Raw genomic sequence first — 25,747 nt, 5'->3', positions numbered from 1 at the left:
CTATTGTACGTTGCCGCTGCCTTTCCCTCCCCCTGTGACAGACGCTAGAGGTAATTTTTCACCTCTACCATCTGACAGGGAGCGCAGCGCTGCAGCGTTACCCGGAAGTGCTGGGTAACCTGCAGCGCTGCACTCCCTGTCAGATGCTAGAGGTGGGGAACATCTTGGAGAGACTCAGCATCTTGGAGAGCCTGTGCTGCTGACACTAGACGAGGCTCCACGAGGCATCTGCTCAGCAGGTCCAGCACCACAAAGACATGTATCAGAACAGGGTAGGCTCTGTATGGAGACTTTCTTATTTATTTTACAGGGTCTTGCTGTCACTTTCTCCTCTTCCCCACCATTTGCGCCCCCCCCCCCTCCGTGTCACTCCCCACCCCCTCTCCCTATACTGGTTTCCTTCTGCTGCTCACAATTCTCTGGTACCCCCTCCCACATCCACGGCCCCCCGACACACCATGGCACCCTCACCCCCCATCCCCCTCTCCCCACACAGGTTCCCGTCTCATGCTCACATCCCCCCTCTTCTATCCGCAGCCCTCCCTCTCCCCCCACAGGCTGCCTCCCCCTGCTCACTCTCTCCTTTCACCCCCCTTCCCTCATCCAAGGCGCCCCATCTCCCCTATCTGTGGCATCCCCCACACATGTTTTCTTCTCCTGCTCTCTTTCCCCTTCTCCACTTCTGTGGCCCCCGCCCCCCTCATCCACAGACTGCCTTACCCTGCTCACTCTCCTCACCCACCCCCCTCAACCACCCATTGCACTCTCCCCCACACACAGGCTCTTTTAAACAGGGAAGCGCCTTGTTTAAAGGCCAGCCACTGGCACCGCCACTGTAGTGCTAGCACATTGGATAAGATATCACTGGACAAGGTTGTTTCTCAGCAGCAGTTCAGCCTCTCTGAATGGACACAGCGTCTATTCAGAGAGGCTGGGGGCATGGCTGGCAGCTCTCAGAGCACTGGCCAAGCCCAATAGCGAAAAAATGGGGGACGTGGCCTCGCAGGAGTACCACGATAGAAGGTCATGCCCCCTAATTTCGGGCGCGTTCCTCCGGCATGCGCAAATGACCCTTCTCCTCTGCCTCCAGTGTTGGAAGGTATGTATGCGGCATATTGCACATTGCGGTATGTGGCATAATGTATCGGGGGCAATACAGTGTGTGGCGTAATGTGTCAAGGGCATTACAGTGTGAGGCATAATGTGTAACGGGCATTTTTCAGTTATTAGGCAGAATTCTTTTATTTTTTATTTTAGTAGCTCTTCAGGCAGTTTATTTGGTCTCAAGTAGCTCATGCCCAAAAAAAGGTTGGAGACCACTGATCTAAGGAATATAGCTAAAATCAAGCACTTAATTCCCTCAGAAGACCTGCCTAAAGTCATACATGCATTTATATCATCACGCCTAGACTACTGCAATGCTCTCTACCTGGGTCTCCCAGAAAAATAATTGCACCGCTTGCAGCTGGTACAAAATGCAGTCGCCAGACTATTAACTAACCAGCCCCGCTCCTGCCACATAACTCCCATTCTATACTCCCTTCACTGGCTACCTGTAAAATGGAGAATTGTTTTCAAGATTGGCTTACTCACGTTCAAGGCCCTACATGACCAGGGCCCAAGGTACCTGCAGCAGCTTCTGATTCCTTACTGTCCTACTCGATTACTACGATCCGTTAAAGAAGGACTACTAACAGTACCCAGAATTCCTCTGAATTCATCTCGGGGTCAAGCTTTCAACTTTGTTGCTCCAACTCTATGGAACTCTCTTCCTCGCACAGTGCGAGATGCCCCCACTGTAGAATCCTTTAAAAATAGACTAAAAACCTACCTATTTACTCAAGCATTTTACTGATATCTACTGTTAAGCTTGTTGTGTATTTTGAGCTGTAGAGAAAAATGGTGAAGCACTTATTGGGAGAAAAGTGCTATATAAATATCATTATTATTATTATTATTATTATTATTATTATTAAACATAATAAAAAACAATATAAAAAAAACCTGGTGACAATACTTAAATAGCAGGCAATAATCCACCCACCCTACCAATGAGGGAACAATGGAGTGGTAACTACCCTGCTACTTGTCAGCAGCTGCTGAGACCCAGCTCACACCCAGCATCCCAAGTTTGAACCTATATATAACCTTTTGCCCTTCAAATGTAAAATGGTTCACACATTTGAAGGTGCAAGTTTGGCCCACAACTTGGCCAATGTAATAGTCTGCAAAGTGCAAGTTTGAGGCTACTACATGATGTGGGTCAATACACATAGGCTAAATGGAGTTATTAAATGGCTACTTATAGGCTAAATGGAGTTATTATAGGGAATTCTACTGTGGAGAAGGACTTGGGGGGTCATCATAAATGAAAAATTTGGTAATAGTGCACATTGCTTAAGTTCAGCAGCAAAAGTAAACAGGACACTGGCATGCTTTAAAAGGGGAATGTATTCAAGGGATGCCAATGTGATAGTGCCACTTTACACGGCATTGATGAGACCACACTTGGAATAATGTGTTCAATTCTGGGCATCGCACCTTGAAAAGGACATAAATATGTACAGGGAAGGGCGACTAAGCTAGTAAAAGGTCTCGAATCACTAGAATACAGAGATGTGCTGAATACGTTTTTACTGTAGAAACGGAGGTAGAGAGGAGATATGCTTAGCATGTACACATACAGAATTGGGAATCATATGGAACTGGGAGATGATTTGTTCATTAAAAGGTCTTGCTTCTGACACACGGGCATGTACTGAGGCTTGAGGATAAGAAATTCCGTGCTGAATTGAGAAGAGGATTCTTCATCATTAGAGCAGTAAATTTCTGGAACTCATTGCCGGTTGGGGTGGTTACAGCAACTACTGTTAATGAAGTTAAATCAAAACTGGATACATTACATTTACATTATGAAGGGAATCATATAGATGTGACTTACTCAAATCACTAGTTACAAGTCAAATAGGTTGAGCTCGATGGACTGACATCTTTTTTCAACTTTTGTTAATATGTTTCTTTACAAGTTTTCTCTTCCATAAACTCGCACCATGCAATGCGAGTTATATTTATGCTAAAGGTAGTATTGGTGTGAAATATTTTTCCACATTAAATCATTTAGAAAAATACTATGGTCATCTTACAAGAAATGGTAACAAAAGTTGGAATCAGCAAAAGACTGATGTAGCACCACAGGTAATGTTTTTCTTTGCTAAATTGTATCAATAAAATGTTTATGAAATAGTGAACTAATTATAGTTGTTAAATTATTAATTGGTATGCAAATATGTATTGCTGTGGAAAACCTGATCACACAGCTGTGAATTCGCAGGCTGGGTGCTTATCAATAGACTGCACATTTGTACAGATCGTAGCACGCATGTGCGAGGCAATCCTGCGATAAAATTCGGCAACTTTTTTGATCGCTGGTTGTATGCAAGTTGATTGACATGAAGACGGCATTTAGGGGTGGTAACCGGCCATTTTGTTGGAGTGTCATGGAAAATGCAGGCAGGTCCAGGGGTTTGAGGGGAAGGTGTGTGACGTCAGCTCCAGCCCCGATCCGACTGTTTCTATCACAGCCGCTCCGCACACACTGGTAAAATCATTTGATTCAGCTTGCGAATTAATCCAGCTTTCCGCAAGCCCTGCTAAGCAATTCACATGTTTGCACAGTGTTAGATTTAAATCTGGCTGGGTGGCGATAACTTGATGGCAGAACTCTGCAATTTAGCAGAGCAGTGATCAGGTGTGAATAACCAGCATTTGACATATCACTCAAAGGCCACCACAAATAAACACTTATTTTCCATCCTTAACAGGGTACTCATCAAAATTGTATATCATTGTTAATTGTTAACAAAATAATATATATACACACATCTGACAACCTTTTGACAATAGATTTGGAAGCAAATAAACTTACCATATTTATCACCATCTTCTCCCTTTGCACTTATTCTTCTTCCAAGTATTTGAATATGTTTTCCACTTGTTCTACTATAAAGCTGGTAAAGTCGGAGCTGCTTTCTGCTCACATCATCTCTTCCTCTTGTTTGATTTTCCACATGAATACGAAAGTCCACATTTTCCTCAGCAGCAAAAGCAAACATCTGGGGGATACAAAATACATTACACAAATTATATTATATATATGTTATATTATATTATATATAGTAAAATACAAATTATATTAATACACAAAAGATCCTTTCTTCAGTTAATTTTTTTTGTCCTGATGGATTTGCATTTTTCACATTAAGATTTTCATTTACTTCCTGAGTACCACCCACATAGAAAAGAGGATTTTGGTACTTATCGTTAAATCCATTTATCAGATATCACAGGAGACACTGACAATGTCCTTTTATACAGTGGGTATAGATGTGCATTAACTGGGAGGTACCACTTAAAATTTTTCAGTAGTGTGTCAGCTTGTTCCCTCTGTACCCTCCTCAAGCCAGTCTTATTAACTGTGCCCGAGGACAGATTGAAGAACCAATGGGAGAGGGAGAGTGGGAGAGACCACACAAACAGTACACATAACAGGTCTGAAAGAAAAGAAAAAAAAACATATAACTGAACCTCAGACACTCCACCCAAACACTCAGGTAGGCAGGGAGATCAGCACCGGGTGGCCATCCAGTGTCCACTGTGGAATTGGAGAAATGAATTTAAATGTAAGTACCAAAACCCTCTTTTCTCCTTCATCTAGCAGCAGACACTGGAATTATCCTTACAGAGCTCCCATCCCGGGTGGTGGAAAAATGGCCAGCGGAATCCCCCTTTGCCTCTGATTGGACGTGTCCCAGCAACACCTGGTGATCTACATATATATCATAAATACTGCCCTCAGCTATAGAATGTTTATGGAAAACCTGTAAAAGTGTGAACTACAGGTCACTGCTCCCTATCCTGAGGATTGTGTTGTTGTTTTTGAGTGCCCAATGCCACACTCCAAACCTTTTTCCTTCCAGCAGGTGAGAGGACACCAAGTGGAAAATGGAGTGACTTTGTGAATAGGTGCGCTTATATTAACACCGTGAAGCAGCTCGATATACAATTCTTAAGGTGCCATTCAATAACACCTAACAATAACAGTACAGAAAGAAAAAAAGAACTGTTCTCCAGCGCTTAGGTGGTTCTCGTGATATCAATCACCCTTGAAAGTGATTGAATAAAAATGTCAAAGTTATATCACCATGTACTCCTTTCCATGGGCGATAGGTATTAATGTCCAAATGTGTACTCCTCCTGTTTGTTGTGGTGCTCGTATCCTAGGTAACCATTTAACCAGGAAGTAGGAGTAGCATTACTTGACAAAGGAATAGCAGTCCTTCATTATAGTGCCAAACGCCTGTGCCAGTATACGGGACGCCGCTATGACATCCATGGACCTGGATAGGACACCAGGCACCAAAGGAGAGACACTTCTCTCTCCTGAGAAGGAAAAGGTGAGATCCCAACCATTGAGACAACAGGTCAAGCTGGAACATCCTGGAGTGGAACTATCTCAAAAGCCACCACACTCCGACTGGCTTTTCAAGCAATTCCTTATAGCCAGTGCCACTTCAGAGTGTTCCAGCTGGACCTGTATTATCAATGTATGTACATCTCAACAGATGTACCAACACCCTCCTGTGTGGAAGCACCAAACGGAAACGGACATACTACTGTAGGACAGACACTTTATTCCTGAAGATTTCCTGGACTTTTCTTTGTGTCCACCACCATACCCAGAAAAAGAAACATCTGTAAGTGCGACTTGGGGGAATTTAGGATCCAACCGTAGCAGATTCTGCATGACTGTAATGTTCTGGAGTAAACTTCCTTTTGATGGAGCTTTCAACAAAAGGTTGTCTAGGTATAGAATGGTCCAATGTAAATAAGTCCAAAAAAGTTTTGGAGGTGATCCACCAATGAGGGTTCCTCAAAGGAATGTACATTTGTTCAGATGGTGAGTTTCTATATGATATTTGACAGTGAATAAGATCACAGAGCACCAACCTATCTGAACAAATTTACATGTCCTTTGAGGAACCTTCATTGGTGGATCTCCTCCAAAACTTTTTTGGACATATTAACATTGGACCATTCTATACCATTTATGATCGACATCCTTCCACCAATGGCGTGTATATATAAAATACAAAGAGACCCAAACCGCGCACACAAATTGGTGAAGCAGCACCTCTGAGGATCCCCTGTTAGACGGGACCCAAACGTGTTTAGGAATGAGAGTGAAAGAGTTCAGGGTGCGCTAACAGTAATTTGATACAATTAAAGATATAAAATACATTTAATAAAAAGATGCCGCTTAGGCAACAAATAAATTACAATACATTGATTATGACAACAATGATTGGTTATTTCAGAATAAAAGTTTGTCCCAACGCGATTCGTCAAAACGTTGACTTCCTCAGGGGCTGAGAAGGTATTGAGTATGACAGATTTGGCGCTGTAAATTAAAATATTGCAATTCAGTGCCATGAATACAGAACAATATACAATTCATCAAAAGTAAATAAAAGAAGGATACAATAAGGAGATGAGGACAACGGGAGGATAGAACTGAATAGAGTATTTTAGAAGTGAAAAAGTTATTGCGGATCATAAGGAAAGTGAAATGATCCCAAGTGCAAAAGTGTGACATACACATATTCTGTTCTTAAAACATATGAAGGAGAATCTACAGGGAGAAAGATACAAGACACACATATATATATATGTAATTTCCCCCTTTTTTTTCCACCGGAGAAGGAGTAAGGTATTAATAGAGGGTTTTTCTACTTACTGACTGCCATCAAATTGGGGCTTTTTATAAAAAACGGGTCGCTACCCGAAGAAACTTTAACATCGGGGTATAGAGCATGGGGTAGGAAATCCCCCTCACAGATAATGTACCGTCAGTAATTTCCAACAACTGCCCATCTAAAGAAGTGAAACAGATGGGTTTGCATTCAGTTTAAATCATACAATTACATGCTCATATATGTGAGAATGACCAATCAGGCATAAAGAAATAAAGGCATGCGATGCGATACGTTCATCGTAAGATGTACATCGGGGGCGCCGCTATAATACACAAGTACCGCCAACTCTTTTATGTTCACCATCGAAGAGAAGCTCTTTACCAAGAACCCCAACATAGACCAACAGTTGATATTCTATACCCGCTATATAGATGACCTTTTGGTCATCTGGTCAGGAAATTAAGCTTATTTTACTAAACACATCGATCAACATAATCTGTCTTCATCTCCTATCAAATTTACGTACAGTATGCATCCGACTTTAGTACACTACCTTGATGTAAACATTTGCATCAAAGAGGGCAAAATCACCACCTCACTGTACGTAAAACCTACCGATAGGAACACCATGTTGCTGGCCTCTAGCCACCATCCAGTTCCTTTAATCAAGGCACTCCCTCATTCTCAGCTAATGCGTGTCCACAGAGTTACCAGCGAAGCCGCAGACCTGCATCCAGCCCTTGACTTAATGGCTGAAAAATTTGTGCAGAGAGGGTATCCCACTCAAGAGGTCCTGAAAATAAAAGAAAAAGTCGCATCCTTGACACGCCAAGAAGTCCTGGCTGTCAAGCCAAAAAGTACTGCAGCAGATAGGGTCATTTGGGTTAACACCTATAATTCACATAGTCCCAAAGTCAATAACATCGCCAAAAAGCATTGGCCCATTGTAAAATCCGACCCCACACTATCAGGGCTGCAGAAAAAAACAATAATGAGCGCATATAAAAGAGGCAAAAACCTCAAAGACCTATTAGTACATAATAACATTAAGTACCCCCCTCCTGCACCCTCTACTTTCCTGAGTACGCCAAAAATGGGCTGTTACCGCTGCTGTGGGTGCACCACATGCAGCCACATGATTCCTGGTGACAGTTTCTGTCACCCATATACAGGCAAGAAGTATAAGATACGACACAGATTGGGGTGTATGTCCAGATTTGTGATCTATCTTATCAGTTGCCCGTGCGGTCGACACTATGTCGGCTAAACTGACCGACAATTTAAAGAAAGAGCTGCTGCACATAGATTGGCCATCAAAGCAGCCATAGCTACCGGCAAGAGCAAGCAACCTGTGGCACGCCACTTTAGCGAAGCAAGACATTCCATCGCAACCTTGCGATATAAAATCATAGATCATGTACCCCCCACCAATCAGAGGGGGCAACAGATCACTTGCATTATTACAAAAAGAGTGCCGCTGGATATTCACACTAGATACTCTAGCACCACGCGGGCTCAATGAAAATCTTGGCCTCAACTGTTTCCTTTAATATGGTATTATAGCTATATCCAGTTTTTCCACCAGACTTATGGCAATATTATGTTGACAAGAAATGTGTCGACTCAGGTGACCTTAGTGGTTACTTTAAATCATTCCATGCCAGTTTGACATTACAGGTTGCTGCATAATACCCCACATAGTGTTTCCTGAAGTCAGAGAACCTGTTACCTAAGTTAGAGAACCCTTTATCGATCCAATATGTATTTATCATGCAGCCCACCTATCTAACTGTGCTTTGCTTTTTAATTGCTCTTTAGTTTAAATGAAATATTTTTCACGCACTTAGCACTTTACTCTGTTCACACGTAATATAACAGGTCAGCAGCAATATTATTGTATTTTGCACAGACATGTATCTATTGTTTAAAGATACTCTTATTTCTGTCAGCACGAGTGTTTGTTCACATTTGCTGTTGTCTCATTGGTTCACAGTGGCCAGGCCTCCCTCCGTGCACCCTGCATGTCCTGACAGTGGGCGTGACATCATCTTCCAGCGTCCCCCCGGCCGGCGCGTGCGGGATCCACGGACTGAGCCAGCTACTATTTAGGTAAGATCATTATCATTGTAAAATTGTTCTCACTACAGCACCTTGATAAAAAAAGCCTGCAGGCTTTTGAAACGTCGGTTACCCACACCGCTTGTCTCCTGCCTTTTTTTCCGAGTGCCGCCGCCCTCCCAGCATTTGCTATATATATATATATATATATATATATATATATATATACAAAGAAAATCAGAGTGTGCTTAGGTAAAATACTCCACTTTCCTTTTTTTATATGTACAAATATTTAATACTGATAAAAATTGTTTATTATTGAGGTACCAAAAATTTGTGATGTGTACTAAGGCCGTAACAATAGTTCTCCTCTAGATGGGTTATATTCCACTCCCCCTATGTTAATACATTTATGTTCATTTAGTTATGTCTCTCTGCTGTCCTCTCCTCCATTTTTTCTCCTTATCTGCTGAAATGTTGTACACATTTGTATTTTATTATATGCATCATTGTTATTTACAGTGCTATTGTACTTTTTCAATCAAGTCATCAAACGCCCCTGATGAAGTCACGTAGTTGACGAAACGCGTTGGCCCTGCCATTTTATTGGATTACTGTACATTCTGTGTAAAGACTTTGTAAAATGACCATGTGATTTTGTCTGTTCATTAAGCCTTTTTGAAGGCTATTTTTATCAGTATTAAATATTTGTACATATAAAAAAAGGAAATTGGTGTATTTTACCTAAGCGCACTCTGACTTTCTTTGTATCTCTATCTATTCTGGGTCCTGGCTGACAGGGATCCCCAGAGGTGCTGCTTCCCACTATTAGGGCGCAGTTTCAGGTACCTTTTGCCTTTCTTATATATATATATATATATATATATATATATATATATACTTCCTGAGGACAATCTAACGATTGAAACATTGAAGACACTGCATGTCTGTGTGATTATTTGAGCGACGAGTGCCGCACGGTTCTGTGAATACACACACACACATATATATGGGTTTGGAAAAATCTTTATAATCAAGTGAAAAAAGTATACTTTACATGAGACACCAAAGACATCAACATTTAATGGCCCCAACGACCATTTCATCAAGATGTGGGCTGCATGAAGAAAAGTGCAAGTGAATTGATAGTGACAGACAGGTGCTGGTTTACCTGGACTTAGTAGACCGAGGTTCCCATGTGTAAGGGGAACACTGCAGAATCCCACGCGCCAGACATGCCGATGCATGTGCACCACTTCCGGGTCACTTATTGTCGGCATCACAGGATCATACAGCTTTCTGTTATTTCCGGGTTCTGTGACAGGCACGCTTAACCATCATGCAGGTCACCTGGCAGTCTCTAGCAGCTTGGAATGTGAAGCGCTGTGAACCAAGCAAAAAGCAAAGGGAAATATACACAAAACTTTAAGCCTTTGCTAAAGTGCCAAAATGAACATGAAAAAAATTGTGAAGTACCTTATACAGTATTATGCAACAAATATATTAAGGGTGGAAAATAAAACATATATAAGGAGTATATAAAATGCTATGGAGGACCTAAAAGTTGGTATAAGTTGTCTGTCACTATCTATGCACTTGCACTTTTCTTCATGCAGCCCACATGCTGATGAAATGGCCATTTTGGCCATGAAACGTTGCTGTTATTGATGTCTAATGTAAAGTATACTTTTTTCACTTGATTGCAAAGATATTTCTAAACCCGTGGAGTGCTGACTTGCGAGGGGATGTGGTACACTTAGACAGTGTCCATGTCGACCTATGTCGACATAGACACCTGAAAAACATTAAAAACTCATGTCGACCTTTTTCCATGTTGACCTTTTGGCCATGTTCACCTTTTTCATGTTGACCCTTTAACCATGTCGACCTTTTGACCCTGTCGACCTTGTGATTGTCGACCATGTCTATGAGTCTGTCTATAGCCCTGTACACACGCTTAGATTTTTCCCCTGTTTTCGATTCGATTTTGCTTATAGAAGCAAAATCTAATCCACATCGAATGGTTTTTAGGACACTTTCGATCTGCATTCGATGCGATGCGCGCTCCCGTTTTCTCAAAATCGAATAGAAATATCTACTGTGCAGCCAAGGAAATCTCGAATTCGATCCAGTAAATCAAATGAGTACATTGTGCCTACATTGTAAAATCGAAATCGAATTGAATGCAAAAGTACAGATCTAATGCCAAATCAAATGGGATGATCGAATGCCAGATCTAATAGAAAATTGAATCTAACATCAAATCTAAAGCAAATCTAAGCATGTGTACAGGGCTTTAGATTTATACCATAACCATGGGTATATAGGTGGCTCCAAGGTACAGTGCTCCTCAATACCAACTATACCTCACATAAAAGAAACGCATGGAGACAAAAGAGATCCCAAAACCATTCACATGGCCCATCTGGATCCAACAGTGATAATGACTTTGCGATGTATGATTCAGACCCAAAGAATACAAAAAGCCTCCCTTGAACAAACGGGGACATACAGATGGAGCAGCTCTCATTAGCAATTTTATCACCAATCGCCGCTGCTTGCCATAAACCAGAAGGGGGCACATGCACATGAGATGCTCACATGCCCTGTTCTGACAGAGCCCGCCCTCTGCAGCCACCCCGCTGCTCCCCGTAACTGCCAACACCCCCCTTACCTTACCCGTCTCCCTGAAGCGGAGACAGGAAGGGATTCTGCCACCCCCTGCCATGTGAAGGGGACCCACGTGCTTATGAGACGCTCATGCATCCTGGTCAGATGCAGCGCGTGTTCGCCAGTTCAGAGAGTCTGGCAATTCCCTGGGCTTGCTGAGAGGCGCTATATCTGTAGCATACAACTTGTCGTCCAAAGCCCTCACACCTGCTCAAACCACACTGCTGCAGAAAGGACTCTCTTTTGTCGCCACGCCATAATGATTTCCATTGGAAAATATACAAATTATACTTACAATAATTTTGATTCTTCTGGACCACTCCATGGCAGCCATTACTCTGTGTCCAGAATAAACAGGTAGATTTATTAAGCCCGCCCACATCAGTTAAATACAGCCTCCTCCCCTTCCTTCCACAGTCTTTTGAGTGTCTCCACTATACCATCTATTATACAGGGAGGGAAGCTATAGGCTGCCATGGAGTGGTTCAGAAGAAAAATTATCGTAAGTATAATTTGTATTATTCTTTCTCACCCTCCATGGATGCCATTACTCTGGGATGTACCAAAGCAAATTAACAGGGAGGGGGGGGGGGGGGGGGAATAAAATAATGACACAAGCCAATTGATGCTCAAAAATATATTTATCATACTAATTAAAGCACTGCTTGTTCCAGTACCACCTTCCCGAAGTGGGCGGGAGACACATCCACCTTATAGTAGTTAGAAAAGGTATGAATGTAAACCAAGTTGCTGCTGCACATACAGTATATCTTTAGTCGATATCTGTGGCCTTCTCGACCAAGATGTTGAAACTGCTCTAGTAGAGTGTGCCTTTAATCTCAGGAACCTCCAGGTTGTTTTTCTTATAGACAAATGAAATCAGCTCCTTGATTCATCTGGATATGGTTACCTTAGAGGCTGCCTCACCTTTCCTTACTCCTGCATGAGTAACAACTGTTTTGTCTTCCGAATCTTTTCTACTCTTTTAAGATATATGTAAATTGCTCTGAGAACATCCAGTTTATGTAATCTTGTCTCAATTTCATCCTTCGGATCTGGAAAAAAGGCAAGCAGCACTACCTCTTGATTCAAATGAAACTCGGAAACTACCTTAGGTAGGAACCCTGGGTTAGTTTTCAAAATTACTTTATCTGGAAAAAAGTTCAGGTAGAGCTGCTCATAATGCTTGTAGTTCACCATCTCTTTAATGGCTGTCAGGAACACTACCTTCCAGGTCACACACTTTAGAGGAATCTGATCCAGAGGTTCAAAAGGTGAATCCATAAGAGCATTTAGAATTAAGTTCAGACCCCAAGGAGCTAAAGTAGGTTAAAGCCTTGGTATTTCTCTTTTAATTGCCTGACCAAATTTCTTTATTAATGGTTCTTCAGACCGTCTCCTGTCCAACAAAACAGACAGCGCAGAAATTTGAACTGTCAAAGTCGAGGCTGCCAGCCCCTTTTCAAACCCTTCATATAGAAACTGAAGAATACAGGGAACTCCAAACCTGATTTCCTCAGAATAGGAACTTGACCATGACACAAATTTCCTTCAAATCTTGTAATAAATTTGAGAAGATTCTTTCTGGCCTTCATCAGAAATTGCGCTACCTGGTCTGATACCCCTTTCTTTATCAGGATAGACCATTCAACTTCCACACCATCAAACTTAGAGTTTTGATGTCTGGATGAATGAATAGGTGGGAAATCTCCAGGGGCCTTGAATCGCCATCCAGACAACTGTTGGAAACCATCCTCTCCTGGGCAAGAAGGGCAGGATGATAATTAATGTTGCTTGTTCATCTCTGATTTTCTTTAGGATGCAGGGGATCATAGGAAACGGAGGGAAGACATACCCTAGACTGAATTCCCATTTTTGGTAGAATACATCTACTCCCTCTGCAGCTGAGGGGTGCCGGACAGTTTCCCGACAGTAGGAATCCTGACAGTCATTACCCCGATGACGGGATTCTGATAGTCAAAACCCGTCACTCGGGGTCCTGATGGCCACCGGCTATTCTTCCTCGTGGGGGTCCATGACCCCCATAGAGGGAGAATATAATAGGTGGCAAATGTAGCGAGCCACCGTGCCCGCAGCGTGGTGAGCGCTTTGTTGCACTCGCCCCGCTGTCTGAGTCCGGGCACTTGGGATCCCGATGTCAGGCTAATGACTGTCGGGATCCCGACTGTTGGGACCCTATACCACACCCGCAGCTGAGACCTTGAGTAGAACCAATGTACCTTCTTGTTGGATGCCATCAGATCTATCTGGGGTGAACCGAATCTCCTTGTTATTTCAAGAAATATTTGTTGATCCAGTTCCCACTCCCCTGGCAACACTTGTTGTTTGCTGAGGAAGTTGGCTAACGTATTGTTCTCCCCTTGAACATGCAGGGCTGATATTGACAGTAGACTTGATTCTGCCCATGACAGAATATGGGAAATTTCTGAATGTTGTCCGAAAGAATTCTTTAATGGGTATTTATGATTCTCTCTGAAAATGCCTCAAAGCCTCTGACACTGCTCACATTTCTCTTTGGTTGGAGGACATTCTTCATTCCAGACTGGACCATGTGCCATGGCATGTTTCTCCCTGGTAATGAGCTCCCCAACCAGTAGAGCTGTCGTCTGCAGTTAAGAACGCGTAAAAAGGTTGGGAAAGAAAAGTGCATCTGCTTCTTAGCTTTGGACTCATCCACGAGACCATGGAGTTTATTGCTTCTTGACTCAGTTGTATCTCGTAGTCTAAATTTGTTTATTTCTTTATGAAGTATAACACTTCCTTTTGAAGAACTCTCATTCACCACCTGGCCCATGGCACTATTTATATTGTTGATGACAACATCGCCAGTAAGCTAAGAACTAGACGTATTCTTCTTTGGCTTTGCACTCTTGTCGCCAACTGGTGAATTCTGGCACACCTTTCTTCTGATCAAGAGACCTTGTAATTTATCGAGTCTAGATTGACAGGGTTCTAAGTGACACCTTTCTTGATTTATCAACCAGCCGTGCATCTCTAAAATTTAAATAGTTTTCTCCAGCTACTGCTCTACTACTTCTCTTGTCTTTCCATAGATAAGAAGGTCATCAAGGTAAGCCCATATAGCTATTCTTTGCAACCTTATATATGCAATCAGGCTTCATAGCATCTTTGTGAATATACTTGGGGATGCGGACAGCCCGAAAGGAAGGCATGTGAAGTGGAGATGCTGATTGAGAAATACAACCTTAGGAATCTTCGATCCTTCTTGCAAATTGGTACATGAAAATACGCATCCTTTAAGTCTATTGATGCCAAAAAGTCTGACTATTTTATTCCTAGTAATATGGACTTCAGAGTTTCCATATGAAACTTATTTGTTTTCATGTAATTGTTCAGATCCCTGAGATTCAGGATTGATCGGAATGCCCCTGATGTTTTCTGTACTAAAAATAGTTTGGAATAGAAGCCCCTTCTCCTTTCTTTGAAAGGAACCGGTTCCACAGCTCTTATTTTCAGGAGATCTTGAATTCTGGCGCAGAGCAACAATCTTTTCTGGTGCATCTGGGTTTCTTGATTTTTGAAACTTCTCTTTTCTTGGAAATTTTTTGAATTCCAAGCTGTATCTCCCGGTCAGAACCGACAATGTCCACTTGTCCTGAGTCTAACTGTTCCACTGATTTAAAATTTTTGGAGAGTGATTGTCAAAATCTTCTATATCCTCGTTGACAAGACTGACAAAATGACTGCCTTGTAGTACCTGCAGTGAATCTGTTAAATTGTCACATCATTCTCTGAATTATAGATTCCTTAGGGCGTGGCTACAGTGACGCTTGCTGTCTGCATTGGTCCAGAAGTCCTCCCACTGTCTGTTCCCACGAAGGATATCGTCACGCTGCCCTAACCCGTGAGGGAAGAAGCAGCATGGGCTGTTCAAATCCTGTCGGTGCCACGGACTGATGCTGGACTTGCCTGGCCTGGTAATATAAAACCCTGAAGTATCCAGCCCACAACTGATGATTATATCGGTACGAGCAAACCTTTGGCTTGATTAACCCTGCTGTGTGCTTTTAAAAAAAATAAACTGTTTTATGCACTATGGAGCGCTCCTCTGTCTTTCTATTGTCTACAGATGTCTTCTATTCCTGAGGATCCCAGGAATCTATTTTTGAGGGAGCTGCAGTCCGAATATATTGGGACTTTAGTGACACTATAGCCTTGATACAGGCTTTTCCATTGCTGGACTGAGTGAATTTCTAGCGCTGTGTATCTACCACCTCTTGTATATATACATACATATATATATATACACAGTCCAGTGATCCGGCACTCCCCAAATAGCTTCCAAATAATATCTTACCCGGTGCCTTCCTTGCTAGACTTTTCAGCCCACATGTAGGTCTCAGGAATAGGCGGCACTTACGGATTTTTCGGTGAAAAAAATGCAAGTTTATTGCATGTTCAGAGATCCGACATGTTTCGAGCCACCTGGCCCGTCCTCAGGGATCCTGATAGAATTGATGCACTGTGCTTGCTGTCTTACTGTTGTGTTGGTTAGGCGCTGCTGAGCTTTTAAGAGATATCCCGATTTCTCATAGATTAATTGATATATTGGTTGGGCTTTAGCGCTGCCTATATGCTGTTGTGTATGTGAGTGTGGATTGTATAAAGAATACAAGATGAGAAAGTTGTTTGGATAAAATGTTGATTTTATTCTTACGCTAGTGATGTGTGGGCACAAGATTGGGTGAAAAAAATGGTCTGTAAATGGTGTTTCGATCACACCTCTTTTTGTTTTTTGTTTGGGGAAATTCCCACTACCGTGTCACCAGAGTGTGATTCCTGACAGGAATTCAGGCATTCCTCTTTGGATACCTTTAGCCTCCGTAGGTTCACTCCAATAGTGATCTATGGTCACGCTTGTTGATGTGCAGTGGAAATCTGATCTCAGTTAAGTTAATGTTGGATGGAGTGGAGGAAGCCTTTGAGGGCTTCAGGCAGTTCTATGAACTCCTTTACAATCTCATAGGTGGTGTGCCTATGTCCTCTCCAACTTCCTCTACAAGGATCCTTGAAAAAGGCTCACAGAAGCCGAAACGCGTAGGTGATCACCCTGCCACACTAACCAGATCACCCCCCGCTGATACAGGGAGAAGATCTACAGCAAACGACTGTGGAAGGAAGGGGAGGAGGCTGTATATATCCGATGTTGGCGGGCTTAATAAATCTACTTGTCTAATCTGGAGAAGAGGGAATAACCCAGAGTAATGGCTGCCATGCATGGTGAGGAAGAAATAGATCTATGTCACTTCGATAGATCTATGCGGATTAAGAAACACTATCAGCATTATCCGCCTAATCCCCTGGAAGCACATAGCACTTTGTGTTGAAAAAAAACGTTTGATCCACTATCCAGTAACTCCTCATTGAACAACTTCTCTAGATTGCTGGATAGCTCGGTATCCAGATTTGCTTTAAATTCCATCAAAATATATGGCAATTTAAATATGGATGAAAAACGAAACCTCTGGGAATTATCACAAGATTACCAGATAGGGCGTGGCCTGACTGTGATAGGGAGCAGACGCACCTCTCTGGAGCTCCGCTATCACGCTTCTACAAACAAGCTCTTTGGGGAGTCTTACACCCCATATCCCCACACCAGCAGACTCTCCCCACCTCACGGACGCAGCAGACAACCTTGCGGGTTGCGGCCTACCCGCCGGAAAAGCCGGGGCCTCGATTTTAACAGCCAGCCGGGGCGCGGACGCCGCAGCCGCGATCGCGGGCCTGAAAACCCGCTGGAGTTATACAGCTTGCCTCCCATACGCCCTACCATCTCTCCTACCTGCGTGGACGCCCCCAGGGGACTATCAACACAGTCTACTTGAACTGGAGAGGCAGAAGACGCCATCTGGAGGCTCTCATCCCCACAGACTGGCAGCCATTTTCATTGGTGCAGCAGCACATAGAAAAGCCCCATCACACAACAGTGAGTATAACCCTAACTCTGCTGAACTGCCTCAGCGTCTCTGCACGCTAACCATACTTAGCAGCAACTCCCCAGCTACCAGACAAACGCTGCACATAAGCTTTACTAGCAACTGAGTGACACACTCCAGCTTATTATTGCTTACTGAGAATCAGTCTCTCCCCTATTCGGTCTGCGGCCATAAGTGGACACTGCCATCCTCCACCACCCCCCTTAAAGGATCTTTGTGACTTTCACATTTGACTGTATGCTATACACCTGTAAGCAAAATATCTCCTCAGTGATTGCAGACATGCTGGTCAGTCTGCTACTCACATTCTACAGATAGCTAATTCTAATTGAATCTCATTCACAACTGATCCTGTCTATTTAATTCTCTATGCCAATTACTGTGGTCATGCACTGAACATATTTTATATGAGCCTCACCTAGACCACTACTTCCAATACGCTCTGATACAACTTTTATAACATCTTTCATAAATAAACCCCCCTTGCCATTCACTACCATGCAGTCTCTTCAGCAACGCCAGGAAAAGAGACGTGCTGACCCGAATATGACAACTGACTCTGAGAACCAGGATCTATCACCTGCCCATAAAAAAGCAGTGGCAGCTCAAGACTCTTATGTCACATACAATGTTGTAGTAGATGCAATTACAGCAACTATGGGTCCATTACTGTCAAAGGCGGTAGCAGACATCACAGCTCAGTTACACCACCTCACCCACAGAGTTGAGGAGACCGAACACAGAGTCGGCGAAATTTTTCAAGATGTCTCCCGCCTTAAAAGAGATGTACCACGGCTAGACAAAAGCAACTATCAACTCTGGAACAAGGTGGATGATCTCGAAAATAGGTCTCGACGGAACAATATCCGTCTGGTAGGCCTCCCAGAAGCTGTCCAGGGGCCAGCATTAGCTCACTTCGTCCGGAACACCCTGCCCTCCCTATTAGGCATAGAATCGGACTGCCGAGACATGGTGATCGAAAGAGTCCACAGAGTGGGTCAGAATTCCTCATCCACATCCAACCGCCCCCGAGTGGTATTGTTTCGTTGCCTTAACTATCTCCACAAACAAGCCATCTGGTCAGCCTCCCGGAGCAAAAAGGAAATCACCTGGGAGTCCTCCAGACTATACCTATTCCAAGACTTTTCTGTGGAACTGTCTCGTGCGCGGAAAGCCTTTTCCCCGATCTGCTCTCGTTTGGTGACAGAGCAGAAAAAATTTGCAATGATATATCCAGCCAAATTGAGAATCTTTGACGGGACCTCTTTCAAAGACTTCAACACCCCACAAGATGCCGAGTCGTTTCTCAAGGAGGAAAGGCAACATAGTGATCATACATCTGATATATCTGACCCCCCCTCAGGTCGCGGATGATCTCCACAGGTTCCATACATTTTGTTACGCCTAATGGCATAGTTCAATGTGCCTAAACTGATATCATATGTTTTCTCAGAAATACAGCCTAACAACTGTCAGGTTTTCTTCATAAAATGTTCATAGTCAGTTTTAAGGCTTTCATAGTTCTTTAAATGTTTTGAATACGATAGCATTGTTCCTAATAATATATAGGGCATTAGAAAGAAATTAATGTCAGAGCGTATTTAGTATACATTCTATACACGTAGGTTGTTTAAAGTGTTCAGGTTTGAGGTTCATTGTTTTTACCTCCTATCACCATAGTGATAAGATTCAGTTTCACAGTTATGATAAATTGTGTGTTCATGCTTAATTGCTTATTTCAGATTACTCGAATTGGGCCAATGTACCTTTTATTAGCCCTATTTACTCACGAGTCGTACTATCCCCCCCTGTCTATATGTTGCTTTCCTTGTGTCCTGTCCGCTCCCCCCTCCTATAACCTAACTTCTATTGGATTTAGTATTTCTGGCTTACACTGGTGCAGATACAACTCTCCTATTACTTAAATGTCATTAAAAATTGGAACTTGGAACGTGGGAGGCATTAACTCCCCGGCCAAGAGAAGGAAAATTCTCACTTACCTAGCCAAGTTGAAATTGGATGTGGCTTGTCTCCAGGAGACGCATCTAACTGCAGCCGAACATCTCAAATTACAGATGATGGGCTGGAAATTATTGGCGGCTGCCCCATTCAATTCCAAGTCTCGTGGTGTGGCTATTCTTGTTAGACGCTGTTTAAATATCTCTATTACGAAGACCGACATTGACCCTGACGGTCGGTACCTCATAGTTGATATTTCTATTGACAATGTACCTTATGTTTTCTGTACGGTATATGCCCCAAATGTATACAAGAAATCTTTCTTCACCTCCCTAATTGCTAGGTTACTCCCATATGACCCCTCTACCCTAATCTTATTGGGCGACCTCAACTTAATATCCTCGCCCACTCTGGACAGATCCTCCTCACAGAGATCCCCCACTGCACTACCAAAACTGGGTGTACCGGCCCTAGCCAAACAACTTCAACTAATAGATGCGTGGAGGGCAATTAACCCAATAGAGAGAGATTATACTTGTCTTTCTTCTGCGCATCAAACTCTATCCAGAATAGATTATATCTTACTAGCCTCCTCACTCTTTCCTAATATCCAGGAAGCTGTTATTGAGCCAATATGTTTATCCGATCATGCTCTTATGTGGATAACACTCCACACCAACACTAATAGAGGTTCTTTCAGGCTATGGAAATTCCCAAATTACCTCTCCCAATCTATCTCTTTCCGAAATAAACTAGATGCAGCCTGGATGGACTTTCAATTTAATAACGCAGAGAGTGCAGAGTCAAATCCGGCTTTGTTTTGGCAATCAGGTAAGGCTGTTATGCGTGGAGTAGTTATCTCCTATGTCGCAGCTGAAAATAAAAAAATGGCAACAGCCTACCTCGATTTACAAACAAACCTAACAAACTCGTTCCAGGCATTTAAATCAACTCCATCCCCTAACAATAAAGCAGCTTACAACACAGCTAAAATTCACTATGATGAATATCTAAAATCAAAAAGTGATAGATATATGTTTTCATCTAACTTCAAATTCCACCGTTATGGAAACAAAACGGGCAAACTCCTATCCAACATTCTACGTGGCTCACAGCCAACCACACTAGTACACCCCCTGCGTAACGCAGATGGAACTATGGTGTCGTCAAGCAGCCAGATAACTGAGGTAATGAGGTCTTTTTATTCGCAGATATATACTGAGCCCCCCCAACATACAAACAACCCCCTGATAGAGTCATCTCCTTCTCCTTGGGTATTTCCCACCCTCCCCCAATATCCAGAGGAATCTGCCGATAGACTAGAAGCCCCAATTACATTAGATGAGGTCACGAGAGTGATCCAACAATCTAAACCTTCAAAAGCCCCTGGTCCGGATGGCATGTCCGCGGAATTTTACAAAATTCTCCTGCCCCGGCTTGGTGACAGTTTAGTTAAATTCTATAACCATATTATTAATACTCAATCCATCCCGCTATACTTTAATTCTGCGGTTATTAGATTGCTCCCCAAGCCGGGCAGGGATCCAGCACAGCCGGGATCCTACAGACCCATTTCTTTACTTAATTTTGATTATAAGGTATTTACGAAGATCTTGGCAGACAGATTAAAATTTAATTTACCGCGGATCATCCACCCGGACCAGACAGGGTTCATAGTAGGCAGACACTCCGTAATAAATGTTAGGAAGTTGCTAGGAACTATCCATCATATGTCAAACACACCCCCCTCGACCCTTAAACTAATTGTTTCCTTTGACGCCGAGAAGGCATTTGATTTAGTTAATTGGGAATATCTTTTTACAACAATGCACCACTTTGGGTTTACTCCTGGCTTCATTAATATCTTACGCACTTTATACAATTCCCCAGTATCTCAAATATCCTGCAATGGCTCTATCTCCTCATCATTTACAGTTTCAAGGGGCACCAGACAGGGATGCCCATTATCCCCCCTCTTATTTGCCATCGCTATAGAGCCCTTAGCGATCGCGATACGTAACTCTTCCCTAATTGAGGGGATCTCTGTCCAAAACCATGTGCTTAAAGTGTCCTTATATGCGGACGACATGATCCTGTTTCTTTCCAATCCTTCTACATCCCTTCCCGCAGTGCTAGATTTGATAGCTGCCTTTGGCCGAGTCTCAGGGTATAAAGTAAACTTGAGCAAATCTGAGATCCTCCCAATTCAAGGCGCACCACTATTCTTCCAAACATTGCCGATACTCCAACCTTTCCACATCTCCTTCACTTCCATTAAATATCTAGGCATCAATATTCCCTCAGACCTTGCTGACTTATATAAAATAAATTTTACCCCAATAATTGACAAAATCAAGAAGTACCTGGATAGTTGGATGTCTCTGCCCATCTCCCTGCTAGGACGGATAGCGGCGATCAAAAGCGTTCTATTCCCCAAAATTTTTTATATAATGCAGATGTTACCTATAACACTTCAACCCAAAGATATAAAAGTCCTCAATTCTCTTTTCTCTCGCTTCCTGTGGCAAGGGAAAAGACCCCGAATAGCCTTCGCCAAATTGCGTCTACCCCGTAACAAAGGAGGATTGGGCTTTCCAGACCTGACACAATACTCCAATGCCATATTCTTCAGGTACATTAGTGACTGGCTGCTTGACAATAGTTCGTACACAGATACCCAACTAGATTCCGCTCTATTTGCCCCGTTCTCACCAAACGGTCTGCTCCACACTAAATGGCCAGACCTCCCAGCTTTTATTAAAGAACATCCTTTATTTACAGATACATACAGAGCTTGGATATCCATTTCGAAGAAATTTCATTGTAGCCCCTTATACTCCCCATATACTTCTATATGGGGCAACCCAGCCTTTCCTCCATCAATAACTAACTCCACTTTCTCCCAATGGAAAATGAAAGGCCTAGCCTCCATTAATAAAGTGTTTGACCCCGGAGGCGAATTGCTCTCCTTTGCTGACCTCCAATTGCAATACCAGCTCCCCTCCCAAAACTTCTACATGTACCATCAAGCCAGACATTACGTCCAATCACTTCCTAAGCCGAATAATTCGGATAACACGGCATGCCTTTTTCAATCCCTCCTCAAACTCATCCCCTCTGTCCCATACAGAATCAGTTCTCTATACATACCATTAATATCCCTAACAGCGTCTTCCAGCTGGTCTACAACTTTACAGAAATGGTCCACAGATACCCCCAGCATCTCATTGTTACCTGACCTTCTGTCCCAATATGACACCACCCTTAAATACCTACACTCCTCTTATTTACAAGAAGTTCATATCAGAACGATCCACAGGGCTTATATCTCCCCTGCTCAGAGGAAACATATGACAAATTCAGAGACAGGTGCCTGTGTCAAATGTACACTCTCGCACGCAGATTTCTTTCACTGTATCTGGGGTTGTGGGAAGATACGGAAATTCTGGAACAAAGTCACTCATTTTATTAACTCTATGTTCTCCCTTCACCTGACCCCAGATCCACTGGCATGCATCTGTGGGAACTTCAAAAATTGGAACTTAGGCCCCGACAAACAGAATAAACAATATAAAATTCGACTTCTAGCCACGATAATCACAGTTGCCAAGAAAACCATCCTTATACATTGGACTACCCGGTCGGCTCCCTCCCTTACAGAGGTCAAACAGAAAATGATCCAAATCTTATATTGCGATAGACGCTCTACGATCCCAGACGTTGAGACAGGGGTAGAGAAATTCTATAAAAAATGGGAGTACTTTATAAATACCCTTGATACCCAATCTCAAGATCACATCATGAGACTGTTTGAAAATACCTCCTGGAGCTTGCTGCGTCGGATAGCGACTGGTAATTGACATCCCTGACAGATTAATCATGCTATGTTTTATTTGTGCTTTACTCCAGTTACACCGGAATTACTGCCTTTGTTCTCTCACTACTACCCCCCCCATACTGCCTCCCTTATGTTTGTCCCCCCCCCCTCCCTTGTCTGCCCGTCGTCCCCTTATACAGCTCTTTGATTGTCAGACTGTAATTTTATTTTGTGTTATCTCTATTTTCTTCTGCATTAGATATAATTATATCTTGTAGGATTTCCATTCTACTATTCCCATTGATTTTACAGTAAAGTTATTTGTATTTGACACTGTCAAATAGGACTGCTGTATATTCTGTTTAGATACCATGATTCTGTCATGTTCCGCTTAATTTTCATCGGTCAGCTGTTTGACTTTTGTTTCTTCATCCTGTGTTGAAAACCCAATAAAATATATTTAAAAAAAAAAAAAAAAAAGATTACCAGATAATAATACGTCCTGCAGACAAGGGGGGCGCTATTTTCATCCAGGACACCAAACAATACATTAAAGACCTTGATGAACAACTTTTGGATACAACAACATACACTAGATACACTAGAACATAAACATAGGTTGAACTAGATGGACGCAAGTCTTTATTCAGCCTCACCTACTATGTAACTATGTAGATCAGGGGTAGTCAATCTAGTGTAGCTCTTGAAGAGGACTTCGAGAGCTACCAAAAGTTCATGTTTTCCAGACCACCTAGCAGGAGCAATCTTTACTCACTTGCAAATGACAAAATATCCACAGGTAGAGATAATTACTTAACTTGTGATTCTGTGAGGAGACCTGGAAAATGTTAACTGTTGGTAGCTCTCAAGCACTGGAGTTGGCTACCCCTGCACTAGATTGTCCTATATTCCAATGGATGAATATAAAAAATCTTTAGACTTATCCTTAAACAGGCTGTTGACCTTATCTCTCCAAAGTTGCAGTCAACACTAAATAAGGCACATTCCATTGTGCCAGTGATCTATACTACCCCAAAGATACATAATGGCTTTTCTAAGCCTCCTGGATGACCAATCATATTGGAATGTGGGTCCCTATGTCAACCTGTGTCGCAATCTTTGGACTCTCTAGTACAACCATTAATTTCACAACAGCCATTTTACTTAAAAGACACTTCTCAGATACTTTAAAAGTTAAAAACCTTGAGGAACATACCTGATTACCTGGACTTATTTTGTGCACCATAGATGTCAAAAATCTATACACCGTAACCCCACATTAAGATGGTATCAACATGACAACCACTTTGACAGTTTAGATATGCCATTGTTTCTAACCCTGCTTGAATTTACATTAAAGAAGAATTACTTTATGCATCATGGGAAATATTATCTACAATGTAGCAGCTGGGCGATTGGGTCCATGTGGCCCCATCGCTAGCAAATAATATATATGTTCGCCATAGAGCAGAAATTCTTCTTCTCTAAACCTGCGATCATTAAACATATTCATTTATACACTAGGTATATAGATTTTCTTCTACTTTTGTGGTCGGGCCTGAACAAACCCTATTAACACTCATTGAGGACATCAGCACATGGAGAAACCAATTAAATTGACTCAAAAGAATAGCTTTTTATTTTATTGACTATTTGGATATCAATATCAGCATTAGCAATCACCAATTAAAACAACATTATTCCATAAACCAACAGATAAAAACAGCTTTCTCCATCATAGCAGTTGCCATCCAACAGTACCCAAATCACAAATGCTAAGAGTCGCACGCATCAATAGTGACCTAAAAGAGTTGGAGCAATCCCTCAACCACATAGTAGAACAGTTCATGCAAAGGGAATACAGCCAAAGAGAATTATTGTTAGCCAATTGTTAGCCCTTGCGGGCTATACTACACTGGCCAAACTACAGTATTAGAGGCAATTGGCACCGTTCTGCAATCAAAGCTTCTTTGAATTAAAAGGACAATGACCAACCAATCCCAAGACATTTCATAGCAGCAGGACATTCATTAGCCAGCCTTCAATACAAAATCGTCGATTTCATTCCACCTTTGCCCGGGGGAGGACCTAGACAAAAGCTCCTGATCCAGAGATAAACAAAATAGATACATACTTTGGACACTGGCTTCTAGGGGCTTCAAAGAGAAATTCTCCTTCAACATATTTTTATAATATCATTGTGTATCTTTTTGTTTGCTGATAGGGCATCTATTGCAAGTGGGTTCACTGTGTAGACTTTATCTATTTCTTCTCCCAGTGGACCAGGGTGTGGATCAGTTGGTCACCAGCAAGTTGTTAGATAGTCATTAGATCAACACAATTAGGTTGACATGCATCTAGGTCAACATGCAGGAAGCTGAAAATGAAAAACCCCATGTTGACCTTTTGACTGTCAACCTAAACCATGTCGACCTAATGACCCTGTCGACCTAACCCATGTCCACCTAGAATCATGTCTGGATTCCTGCATAGAAACATAGAATTTGACG

General features: G+C 42.5%; 1 protein-coding gene across 3 annotated transcripts in view; it reads right to left on the bottom strand.

Moving 5' to 3' along the window:
* FGF18 (fibroblast growth factor 18) overlaps positions 1-25,747 on the bottom strand; it is a 359,051-nt gene that overhangs the window by 93,125 nt on the left and 240,179 nt on the right. For 2 of the 3 annotated variants that reach the window (XM_083181815.1, XM_083181814.1), the window contains one exon: positions 3,926-4,112. In XM_083181815.1, the coding sequence (XP_083037941.1) occupies positions 3,926-4,112 (187 nt within the window). Of the gene's footprint in view, positions 1-3,925; positions 4,113-9,981; positions 10,059-25,747 lie in introns of those variants that run through there. The other variant, XM_083181816.1, reaches the window with a different exon arrangement.

The sequence above is a fragment of the Crinia signifera genome, chromosome 4, assembly GCF_055691185.1.
Source record: "Crinia signifera chromosome 4, ASM5569118v1, whole genome shotgun sequence".
Classification (NCBI taxonomy): Eukaryota; Metazoa; Chordata; class Amphibia; order Anura; family Myobatrachidae; genus Crinia; species Crinia signifera.
The sequence above is the reverse complement of the archived record's forward strand: the minus strand, read 5'-3'. Positions and strand labels throughout refer to the sequence as shown.